At 52.2% G+C, this 12,278-nt stretch overlaps 1 protein-coding gene across 8 annotated transcripts in view; it reads right to left on the bottom strand.

Moving 5' to 3' along the window:
* The window catches only part of TNS1 (tensin 1), a 217,392-nt gene that overhangs the window by 33,054 nt on the left and 172,060 nt on the right, over positions 1–12,278 (bottom strand). For 6 of the 8 annotated variants that reach the window (XM_055573425.1, XM_055573424.1, XM_055573431.1 and 3 more), the window contains 3 exons: positions 9,283–9,369; positions 4,043–4,239; positions 3,085–3,160 (listed from right to left, as the gene is read on the bottom strand). In XM_055573425.1, the coding sequence (XP_055429400.1) occupies positions 3,085–3,160; positions 4,043–4,239; positions 9,283–9,369 (360 nt within the window). The remainder of the gene's footprint in view (positions 1–3,084; positions 3,161–4,042; positions 4,240–9,282; positions 9,370–12,278) is intronic. The other 2 variants (XM_055573427.1, XM_055573426.1) reach the window with 1 other exon arrangement.

Consider the following 12,278-nt stretch of genomic DNA (forward strand, 5'->3'; position numbering starts at 1 on the left):
GTGGCCCTGAAGCCAGGCAAGGCTTGGCTTCCCCAGAGAAGAATTCCTTGCATTTCTCTGCCTCTGTTTTCTCTCCCAACCCTGTGCATGGAGGAAACCTCTAACTTATTCTCTCCTCCCCAGGCACCCGGGGCTGACCCAGGGGAGGGAGGGAAGAATGGGAACAGAAACATGTGGTAGAACCAACTCTAGCCCAGCCCAGATGGCTTCATCCCAGACAGGGTGATGGCCAGAATCCTGGCTGTTTGGACCCACAGGAAATTGGAGCAAGAGTGAAGGTGGTGGGGCAGGGAGCTTCCCAGATGGCTCAGTGGTAAAAGAATCCACCTGCCAAGGCAGGAGACGCAGGTTCGATCCCTGGGTTGGGAAGACCCCCCAGAGGAGGAAATGGCAACCCAATCCAGTATTCTTGCCTAGAGAATCCCATGGACACAGGAGCGTGGCAGGCAACAGTCCAGGGAGTCACAAAGAGTCAGACACGACTGAGCATGCATACACATGCAGGTTGGGGAGTTAAGACCAGGGAGAGAGATTCCAGGAGTCTGAAGCCTTTTATAAGGCTAGAGAGCTGTCTTGAACAGACTGCCCTGGGCTTTCACTGTCCAGTACGGTAGTCAGGAGCCACACGGGGCTATGGTGCATCTGCTGTGTGTCCAGTCTGAACTGAGGTGCCATATGAGTATAAAAACACACAGTGGATTTCAGACTTGTATGAAACAAGAATTAAAAATATGTCTTTATGTTGATTACATGTTGAAATCATACTTTAGATCCTTAGGGTTAAATAACAGCAAAAAAAATTTTTTTTGGCCGCACTGTGAGGCTTGTGGGAATCTTAATTCCCGGATCAGGGATTGAACCCAGGCCCTCGGTAGTGAAATCACAGAGTCCTAAACACTGGACCACCAAAAAATTCCCTAAATCATACCTATTATTAGAATGAATTTCACCAACTTCTTTTTAGATTTCTTAAAAAGATTGTAGGATAATATTCTCATTAATTGTTTTATTTCTCCTTACCTATAGAAATGATAATACTCTGTGGATATTTTGAGTTAAATTAAAAAATCATCACAATTAATTTCTCCAGTTTCCTGTATATTCTTTAATGGAGCTGTTAGAAAAGTTTCTAGTGCAAACAGTTCATGTTATTTTTCTGCTGGACAGTCCACTCACAAATTTAGCTTCCTGTATGTCCAAGATACCCATTCCAGTATTCTTGTCTAGAGAATCCCAGGGATGGGGGAGCCTGGTGGGCTGCCGTCTATGGGGTCACACAGAGTCAGACATGACTGAGGCGACTTAGCAGCAGCAGCAGCATGTCCAAGATGGGCTTCCCAGGTGGCCCTAGTGGTAAAGACCCCACCTGCCAATGCAGGAGACGTAAGAGACATGGGTTAGATCCCTGGGTCAGGAAGATCCCCCGGAGGAGGGCATGGCAACCCACTGCAGTATTCTTGCCCAGAGAACCCCATGGACAGAGGAGCCTGGCGGGCTACAGGCCACAGGGTTGCAAAGATTCGGACACGACTGAAGTGACTGAGTGCACGGGACGTGTCCAAGATGGTGGCCAACCTAATTCTGTTGGCACAGAAGGCAAGCACTGGTGCCACATTCCTCCCCCTGGCAGGACAGCCAACCACCAGAGAACACATGGCCAGCTCCAACTCTGCTGTCCTCACCCTCTACCCGTCTCACCTGGATGAATGAATAGCTTGGGTGGACCCCCCCCTAGTCTAATCCTGGAGCATCACTAGTCTCTTCACCTCTGCCAACTCAGGCCTCTTACAGGAACCCTGAGTCCTTCACAGCCTGGTATTGATCCATCACCGCTTTCCCAGGTCTCCTCCAGCTCCTCTTCATGTCTCTTCTACCATGAAATGGAATACTTCCTCTCTCCTGGGCTCATCCAGGTTTTCTCATTGTTTGGAAATGTCTCTGCCCTTTAGGGATCTGCCACTCTAGTGAGAACATCAAGAAAGACACAGGCTAAAGGCTCCTGTCTGGAGGCCAAGAGATGAATGCATTGGGCATATGGTCAACCTGAGGGTTCTGAGCCTTTCTTTCCTTGGTGAAAACTAGAAAGTGGAAGAGGTGCCTGGATGCAGACAGAAATGGGAGTCAGAAGCAAGAAGGTCCAGGGGTTACTTTAGGATGTTTCTTTAGGATGAGGAATGTTTTACACATAGGATGCAAAGACTCTTCAGTTCAGTTCAGTTCAGTCGCTCAGTTGTGTCCTACTCTTTGCAGCCCCATGAATTGCAGCATGCCAGGCCTCCCTGTCCATCACCAACTCCCAGAGTTCACTCAAACTCACATCCATCGAGTCGGTGATATCATCCAGCCATCTCATCCTCTGTCGTCCCCTTCTCTTCCTGCCCCCAATCCCTCCCAGCATCAGAGTCTTTTCCAATGAGTCAACTCATCAGGTGACCAAATTACTGGAGTTTCAGCTTTAGCATCATTCCTTCCAAAGAACACCCAGGGCTGATCTCCTTTAGAATGAACTGGTTGGATCTCCTTGCAGTCCAAGGGACTCTCAAGAGTCTTCTCCAACACCACAGTTCAAAAGCATCAATTCTTTGGCGCTCAGCTTTCTTCACAGTCCAACTCTCACATCCATACATGACTACTGGAAAAACCATAGCCTTGACTAGACAAAGAAATGTCTCTGTTTTTGAATATACTATCTAGGTTGGTCATAACTTTCCTTCCAAGGAGTAAGTGTCTTTTAATTTCATGGCCGCAATCACCATCTGCAGTGATTTTGGAGCCCAAAAAAATAAAGTCTGACACTGTTTCCACTTAGCAACTAGCAAACCATAATATGGGAGTCCAGGGACCCCAGAGTAGGTCAGCCTGGATCCCAGGATGCAGCTGCTGCATCTTAGATGTGTGAGTGTGGACAGCAGAAAAGAAGTGAAGAGAAAAGAGGTGAGGAAGGGAAGCAGAAGCAAGATGAGCCATAGGGATGAGAAGCTGCAGATTCTGGTCCCACCCAACTCTGCCAGCACTCCCACACCTGGGAAGCCTACACAGGCCAGAGGGGACCCAGGGAAGGAAGGCTGAGTGTGGAGTTCTTACCCCCACTGGGTGGTGGGCTGGTCGGAGAGGTTCCCTCCATCTCCTCGAAGGCTTCTTTGTAGCTGTGCAGATGGGGCTGCATAAGGAGAACAAGGGAGCAAAGCCGTAGTTATAAGCCTGAGGAGGAGTTTCCAGTTACCAGCCTAACCAATCATCCTTTCCAGTAAACACAGAGGTCAAAGGCAGATCCTCGTCACTTGTGGCCCCAACGACTACTTGCAGCCAAGAGAACAGAAAATGGCTGATTGCAAGGCAATTGTCCAGCAGTACCTGCCTTGGAAATATTTCACAACAGGGCCAAAGAGAAGGGACGGAAGGCAGGAGAGAAAAGATGTCCGAAAGCCATTTATGTCCAGAAGGACCCATTAACCTGGGATTTTACCAAATATGGACCACTCACATCAGAATCTTCCAGAATCAGATTCCTGGGTCCCACCCCAAGTCTAATAGGCTAGAATTTTTACAGGGGGACTTGAGAATCTACATTTTTAACAAACTCCCTGGTGATTGTTATGCTCACTAACGTTTAAGATCTACTTCCTCAAACTGCTGAACTGTCTCAGAAATACAAAAATTTTGACACTGAAATTAGATCTATCTCCCAAGTAAACCCTACATCCAGAAAGGGTTCAAAAACAGTCTGTAGGATCTGGCTTGGAGTCTAGAGTCTGTGGTCACCTACATCACACCAGGGTCCTTACCACCCTAATAAATGGTGCTCTCTGGGGCTCAAGAAGGGAACCTCAGTCTCCATGTTCATGGAAGAAGTAGGGGAATAAAAGCTATTTAAAGAGGGAAATTGGCTCCTGATTCCACAAACCAAAGAGAAGCCCTAGGCTGAGGATGAAGGGAGGAAAAAAATACTGAGTTTACTGACAGGTCACCATTACTCAGATGACAATCAAGTCCCTCAATAGTTTAGGTGGGCTCTGCTACCTTCTGTGGCCCCAGGACTCACCTCTTTGGGTCGCCCTCCAGGATTGAGAGCGATGGTAAGAGCCAGCTCTGGGGAGACACATTGGACAGGCGAGCGAACCCCGGGGCTACGGGGGGATGTGGGTTCTGGTGACTGGTTTTCATACTGCCCATCGCTGGCAGCCCGCTTCCGGAGAGGTGCTGGGGGCTCTGCAGGCTGCTTCTCCCGAGCCTGCACCCCTGGGAGGAATGGCAGGGCAGAGAGAGCAATGAGCAAAACATGGGGGGAAAGATCAATCCGCCTAACTCCCCTAGAGGAGACAGTGCATCTTAGCTCAGGGGGGCCAAGCTGGAGCTGGACTTGCCTCCCCTCACACCTCCTCCCCCCAGACTCCCTCTGCCCACACCCCAGTTTCTCTGCTGGGTGGGGGAATCTGCTTAGGTTGAGCTGGCCTTCAGCAGGAATCTCTGTTCTGCACAGGGTTGGGGCCCAGAGCACAAAGGACTGATACAAGAAACAGATGTCAACTTCTTCCAAGCCCCGGAGGCAGAGGGCCAGAGCTTCCAGGCAAAGGAGGGAAGGTGGAGGGAGGAAAGACAGTCTCCAAGGCAACTGCATCAACCAACACGCAACACCAGGCCCATGGGGAAGGACTTGGAAAGACTGAATGACGCATCAGCTTGCAAATGGTGCTCCCGAGAAGAAACCCAAGAAATGACTAAGACCTGTCACGACGTCCCAGCCCCAGCTGGCCCCTGGAATACTGCTGGCCTTCTCTGGGGTTCCCCAACCCTCCTCCATCCAGTGTCGCTCTGAAACCTCCCACCCACTTCCTGTATGCCCACACTTTTCTTGCCCCAAAGATGGCCCAGGTTTCCAGGCTGCCCCAGAACAGCAGGCAAAGAGCCTGCAGACAAGTGCCTCCTGTGCTTTTGTGTATTTCCCTCCCATTCCCCAGGCCTTAACCTCACCCTCCTCCCTTCCCACTCCCTCTTCCCACAGCTGGGCTGCAGCACGAAACCCATTGCCTCATTGAGCTGGCTCCAGAATCCTAGAAAAGTTACTCCCTTGGGGGCCAGAGGCCATGACCCAGCCTGAGGGTGGGCCCCTCATCCTCACTACCCTGAAGAAGGAAATTCCAGCCCTGCCTTCGCAACCACCCGAGAGGGCAGGCGAGGTGAAGAGAGGTGCTGGGACTTATCAAAGGTCTCGTGAGACCCTAGCTACACCAGCCTCAGGCCAGCGCTTGTGGGCCGACCGACCACCCCATGGCACACATGCACACGCACACACCAGATGGCCTCAGCAACGAGCCAGCACAGCCAAGCAGAAATCACCCTCGATCAGACTGAACTGTCATCTACCCTTCACAGGGGGGTCTGCATGGCCCCAAGAATCCCTAGCTCCCGCCTGGCACCGCCACTGAGGCCACTATGAAAAGCACAGGCTGAGAAGCCTACCTACTCGTCATGAACAGCAGGCTGCCAGCTGCCAAGTCTAGGGACGGATGTACACACTCTCACACACACACACAAACACACACACAGTCACTCCAAGACGTGCACTCAGACCAGCCCTTAACTAGGAGCCTCGTCTGGAAAGCACTTGCAGATGCAGAAGGTCCCCGGTTGCGGTGGTGTCCTGAGTTTCCACTGCCAGCTCTTCATTCATCAGAGGCAACCTGCCTACCAGCTCAACCAAGAGAAAAAAGAGCCTCGGGTAAAGACCGTAAACCAGACTCACAAACCGCCCTACTTAAAACAAATAAGCCCCTTGCCTCGAAGGACCCTTATTTACAGAAGAGAAAAGTAGGTGTCGCACCGTCCTAACCAGGGGCTGCTATGAAGATCAACCTGAACGGAGACGGGGCACACCTCTGAAGGGCTGGGCAGGGCCCACTCAGGGACCCTAGGGCAACCCCAGGCTCTCAGCCCTCAGAGAATCGGGGGGGTCCCCTACCCTCGCTCACACTTCCGCCACCGCCACCAAGCCCCCTTCCCCATCAAGCCTCCCCGAGCAGCTTGGTCCAGAGCTGCCACTAGTTTCATTCCTGGCAAAAACATTAGAGAGAAACAGACGGAGCCATTGATTTTCTAATAATAATTGTGACAAAGGAGGCACATTCGGAAAAGGCTCCCGGGGGTTTGGAACTAAGTTCAGCCCCAAGGTTAAAAGAAACGCATTAGGGCTGCACTGAGTTCCGGCTCACCCAGCCCCGCTGCCTCCCTCGGCCAGAGCCCATGTCTTTGCAAGGGGCGGCTGATGTCCTTGTTTGGGGATCCGATGTCTGCCCTTGAAAAACAGGTCTGCTTTAACTCAGGGCCCTGACTCTCCTGGAGGGACACAGAACATTCTCCTGGATGCACTCAGAACATGAGCTCCATGTTCAAGAGCTGCAGAGGGTTGCAGTGGCCCAGAGAGGAGGCTAGACCATTGTGGGGAGGGGAAGCTTCCAGGCCGTGCAGGGTGTGAGGTCTAGCCCAAGGCGGTCAGACACTTGAGAGCAATCCCACCTCTTCTTCAAGCCCCCTCTCCACTACCACCAGAGTGGGATGAGCTCTGTCCGGAGGCAGGGGTATGGACAGGCTGCCATCCAAAGCATAGGGTCCTGCAGGGCACAGCCCCCCTCTGCAGAAGAGGGAAGCCCCGCATTCCACTCCCACGGGGACAGACCCTCTCCCGCGGAGTGCCCCCCGCAGCCCCAGTGGCCAGCCTCGGGCCTCTCGCATTCTCTGAACACAGTATGCCACTGTTGTCTGCCTTGGCAGGCCCAGATCTGCCCCTCGAGTGCCAGGAGAGCCATATTCCCTCTCTCTTGTCCCTCTCTACAGGAGGGGAGATGGGTCATGGCAGAGGGGAGAGAGAAGGGAGAGAAGAGAGCCCCATTGTTCCTCAGCCAAGCTGGGACGTCTGGACACAAGCTGACGGCCTGTGTCAGAGAGAGAACACCCCTCCCTCATGTCCCAGAGACTGACGGATAATAAAAATAGCCCCACTCCCTCCCACCAGCCTCCTCTCCGCCCAGCACATCCCCCCACCCCACCCCACACCAGGACTTTCTCAGTCTCCTGGCCCCGCCCCCACTCTCAGGGCCTCTGTCTACGTGCCCCACTCCCTGCATACACACAGGCATGTGCGCACACACACACACACACACGTGGGCACACACAGCCTGAGCCTGACAGGAACAGCAGTGGGTCACAGTCATGCTCAGAACCTCCACAGTCAGCCCTCCCTCAGCAGGAGACCGGGGACCAGAGGAAGTTTATGAAGAAAGTGGGGGGGAAGACAGGCAGCCCAGGAACTCTGCAAAGTCTTCCCAGCAAAGCTGGTGAGTCCAGCCTTCTAAGCCCAGCAGCACAAAGGAGCAGCCAGAAAGCGGCCTTTAGAATAGTGACACTCTACACAAGAAGCCATGTGTTGTCCTCCAAGGGCTGCTCACACACTCTGGGCATCACACCTTCCCCACCTCCTGGAGGACAGCAGTCACCTCAGCCCGGGGCCTCCACATTGGCCACCAGACCTGAAGAGCAGGGCGTAGGGCGCTGGAGCAGCTCAATCTCCCGGGGCCCTCACTTGCTCCCCCAGGATGGTGCTGTGCTTAGGGGACAGCCGGCTCCAAGGCTCCCCTAAAGTGGCCTGGACCTGAGGTTAAGAATCTCCTTCATCTCACACACACACACACACACACACACACAGTTCTAGAGGCTATCGCCCTAACACACATCAATACACCTGACTCACAGATACAGCATGGCTGCCCACCACCCCAGCGTCCATGGACAAATGTCCTTGTGCCAGGCTTCATCACATGCCTCCTCTACAACCCCCCGACTGGCCGCTTCCACCCTCACAGACCCAGCTCTTCTCTCCAGCCTTCCATTTTCCAAAAGACTGGATTCCTCAGCTCCAGGTGGCAGGGCTGGGTGTCCGACTGCTTGCCTGGGGCTCCGGAAGCAAGGGGATCCGGGAGGCCACCTGCTGGGGCCAGGGCACCAGAAAGCCACACGGCAATCACACTAGCTAACAGCCCCAGGGCAAGCCATGCCAGCTCCCCTCAGGACAGGCCCACCCCCAGAACTCCCCCAAACCCCAGGCCCAGCTGGACACTGCACTCCCCACCACTGGGCCAAGAAGAAGATGGAAGGACAGAAGAGGAAGCGGACAGGGAGCCTTTCTGCTCGAGCCATCTCCCTGTTGTCCATGGACTGGGAGAAGGAGGGCCCTGAAAGCACCAGATATGGCCACTGGGAGTCAACAGCTCCCTTCACCTCCTAAGCCTTTTCCCAGAGCTGCTTAAGGCCACGGCATGGGATAAACCCGTGCACACCGTCATCTCCCTGACCTGGGCTTCTGGCTTCCAAGGAGCCCCAGGGATAGAATGAGGGGATTCCCTCCCCAGAACTAAAAGCCTAAGGGCTTAGATGTCCAGCTGGGATGGAGGATGCCAGTGGACCACATCATTCTCAAATAGAGCAGTGTGACTCTGGATAGAAGGGCCACCATATTGGAGTACATCAAGTCACCAAGCTAAAGGCACATGGCCAGGCTACAGTCCTCCATTTGTCATGCTGGGAGAGTGAGCTCTGAGCAATTCAGAGACTTGCCCAGGAGTGTCACAGAGGTGGTCACAGGCAGAGCCAGGACCACACCCGGGGCTTCTGACTCTTGCCCATGGGTCCTGGGGTCAGAGATTCAGGATGAGTCAGAGGGGGATGCCCTGCCCCATCGAGTGCTGTACTCCAGAATAGACAGAGCAGCAGGTGCCAGGGCACCACTCTGTGTCTTGTGCCCGCTGGTCCATACTGAGCATGGCCTGGCTCCTGCAGAGGCTCTGGCCAGGACAGCCTGGGTGATCTAAGAGCCAAGGCGGCTGGAGAGCTGGGCTGTCCCGAACCCTCGCTGAGCACCCTTGTTGCAAAGACCTGCATGCCCACAAGGAGCCTGAAAGTTGGTCCAGTCATCCCAGACCCTGTTCCCAGCAGGGAAGGCCAAGGCTGGAAGCATCAGGCCGTGTCCATGCAGAAGTGGGAGCACTCACTCATGCAGAGAGAAGGGAGGGAGAAGGGAGCAAGGACAGAGGAGGGAGGCAGTGAGAAAAGAAGCGGAGGCAAAGAGAAGAAAGAGATGGAAAGGAGAGAACAGAAGAGGGAAAGGAGGAAAAATGAGGAGGAGATGGGAAATGAGGAGGTGGAAGAAAGTAGGCAAAGTCTGGAAGGGAAGAGAGAGGAAAGGGGAGTTAGGGTGAGTCATAAAAGGAGGGAAGAGGGAGAGGAACCAACCAGAGAGAGAGGAAGATCGGAGCCGGTGGAGAGGAGGGTGCCAGGAGCTAACTCTCTGCCCAGTGCCCTGCAGCCTGGCATTGTACGCTGCCCACCCCCACCCCGGGGAGCCGGCAGGGGGGAGGCAAGCAGCGTGCGGTGAGGGGGGGAACGAGGGAGGTGGGGAGAGGAGGACACCAGGCAAGGAAGGAAACACGCCCATGGCACAGGGGACAGATGGACATGGAACACATGAAGAACGCCAGGGACGAGGCATTTAACAAGACGAAAACAAAACAAAAACAAAGAAAAAAATCAATATTAGTTGGTGTTTGAGTCTAGAATCTGGCCACACACTTGAAGAAGGTAGGCAGGATGTCAGACAAGAAGAGAGGGTGGATCTGGGGTCTCACTTCTCCAAAGGACAGGTGGACGTTCTGCGGTCCAGTAGGACACCACTCATCTCTCTCTTTCCTAACCCCAGCATGGAGCAGGAAGGTGCCAGCCTGGGACCAGGAGATTTCAATCCTTTGGCTCCACATCTCATCCACCCTCATGGTCAGCACGTCCCCGTTCCAGGACCTCTCTCCCCTCATGGTCATCTCCCACCCCCTGGATTCATCAGTGACCCTGCCAGTCTCAGTCCAAGGGTCATCTCCCCAAGCATCAGGGCATTCCTCGGCCTTTTATTCTTCCATCACACACTCCTTAGTAATCCTCTTTCATGGGAGCCACTTAGGAACCACTTCAACTCCTGCCCCAAACTGCTGGGCACCACTGAAAAGTCCTTAAGATGAGCCTGCCTGGATGCACTGTAAGGACCTGGCATGTCTTTTTCTTCAACCCATCTGACTCCAATCCATCTCACACCCCAGGGGCTGCACAGTGGCCAGTATCACTTCTTTCTGGCTTCCAGAGAGCCATACCTTTTGAGTTTTCTCTACTTCGAAAGCTGCTCCATATCAGTTTGTTTGTTTTTACTGGTTCCTCCTCATGTCTCAATGCTCCAGAACTCAATCCTAGAACCTCCCCTCTGTCTGTGCTCACCCCCTTGGTAAGATCATGCAGTTTCTTACTTCACATGACATCACAGACTGATATCTCCCACATTCCTAAGCTCCAATCTCTCCCCCATAAACTCCTGACTCATACATCCAACCGTCTTAAACACCTCATGGGCATCTCAAACGTAATGTGGCCAAAATCACACTTCTGATATCACCTCTAAGACTGCTCTTCCCACATTCTTCTCCATCTGAAAGAAGAGCCACTCCATCCTTTAGTTGCTCAAGCCAGAAACCTTGACTTTCCCTTCTCTCAGGAAGCTTTGCACTTGCTATTTCCTCTGGCACATTCCCTCCCTACCCAACAAAGCTTTTCCCCTGATCATCCAACTACCCCACCACCACCCTTTACCCTTCACTGACACTTCACTGCTTTATCTCTATGGCACTTATCATCCACCTGACAAATTACATGTGTATTTGCTTATTGGTTTATTGTCCATTTCTACCTCTTAAAAAAAAAAATCTTTATCTTTTTTGTTTACCACCATTTCTCCAGAGCCTACCTAGGCTAACATGTAGCACAGACAAGGAGCACTTGTTGAGTGAATGACAGAATGGGCCTTGATCTTGTCTCCTTTTCCCATGATGAAATATAAAAACTGAGTCTTAATTCAAGCTCTCAAAAGTTGACACCAATAGTTGACTATAGGTGTATCCATTCTCTATGCTTATTTCATGAAGAGGTACCTTGCCTCCTCTGCTCAGATGTGTGCTCAATTGTATCTGATTCTTTTCAATCCCACGGGCTGTAGCCCACCAGGCTCCTCTGTCCACGGAATTCTCCAGGCAAGAATACTGGAGTGGGTTGCCATTTCCTACTCCAGAGGATCTTCCTGACCCAGAGAGTGAACCCACATCTCTTGCATCTCCTGAGCTGGCACACAGATTCTTTACCAATTGTGCCACCTGGGAAACCCCTACCTTACTGCCTAGTTGAGCCTAAATTATCTACCCAGGTATCTACTCCTAAGCCTCAGTTCAGTTCAGTTCAGTTCAGTCGCTCAGTCGTGTCCGACTCTTTGCGACCCCATGAATCACAGCTCGCCAGGCCTCCCTGTCCATCACCAACTCCCAGAGTTCACTCAGACTCATGTCCATTGAGCAGTGATGCCATCCAGCTATCTCATCCTCTGTTGTCCCCTTCTCCTCCTGCCCCCAATCCCTCCCAGCATCAGAGTCTTTTCCCATGAGTCAACTCTTCACATGAGGTGGCCAAAGTACTGGAGTTTCAGCTTTAGCATCATTCCTTCCAAAGAAATCCCAGGGCCGATCTCCTTCAGAATGGACTGGTTAGATCTCCTTGCAGTCCAAGGGACTCTCAAGAGTCTTCTCCAACACCACAGTTCAAAAGCTTCAATTCTTCGGCGCTCAGCCTTCTTCACAGTCCAACTCTCACATCCATACATGACCACAGGAAAAACCATAGCCTTGACTAGACGGACCTTTGTTGGCAAAGTAATGTCTCTGCTTTTCAATATGCTATCTAGGTTGGTCATAACTTTCCTTCCAAGGAGTAAGCGTCTTTTAATTTCATGGCTGCAGTCACCATCTGCAGTGATTTTGGAGCCCAAAAAAATAGTCTGACACTGTTTCTACTGTTTCCCCATCTATTTCCCATGAAGTGATGGGACCAAATGCCATGATCTTCGTTTTCTGAATGTTGAGCTTTAAGCCAACTTTTTCACTCTCCACTTTCACTTTCATCAAGAGGCTTTTGAGTTCCTCTTCACTTTCTGCCATAAGGGTGGTATCATCTGCATATCTGAGGTTATTGAGATTTCTCCCGGCAATCTTGATTCCAGCTTGTGTTTCTTCCAGCCCAGCGTTTCTCATGATGTACTCTGCATACAAGTTAAATAAGCAGGGTGACAATATACAGCCTTGATGTACTCCTTTTCCTATTTGGAACCAGTCTGTTGTTCCATGTCCAGTTCTAACTGTTGCTTCCTG

This window comes from Bubalus kerabau, chromosome 3 (genome assembly GCF_029407905.1).
Source record: "Bubalus kerabau isolate K-KA32 ecotype Philippines breed swamp buffalo chromosome 3, PCC_UOA_SB_1v2, whole genome shotgun sequence".
Taxonomy (NCBI): Eukaryota; Metazoa; Chordata; class Mammalia; order Artiodactyla; family Bovidae; genus Bubalus; species Bubalus kerabau.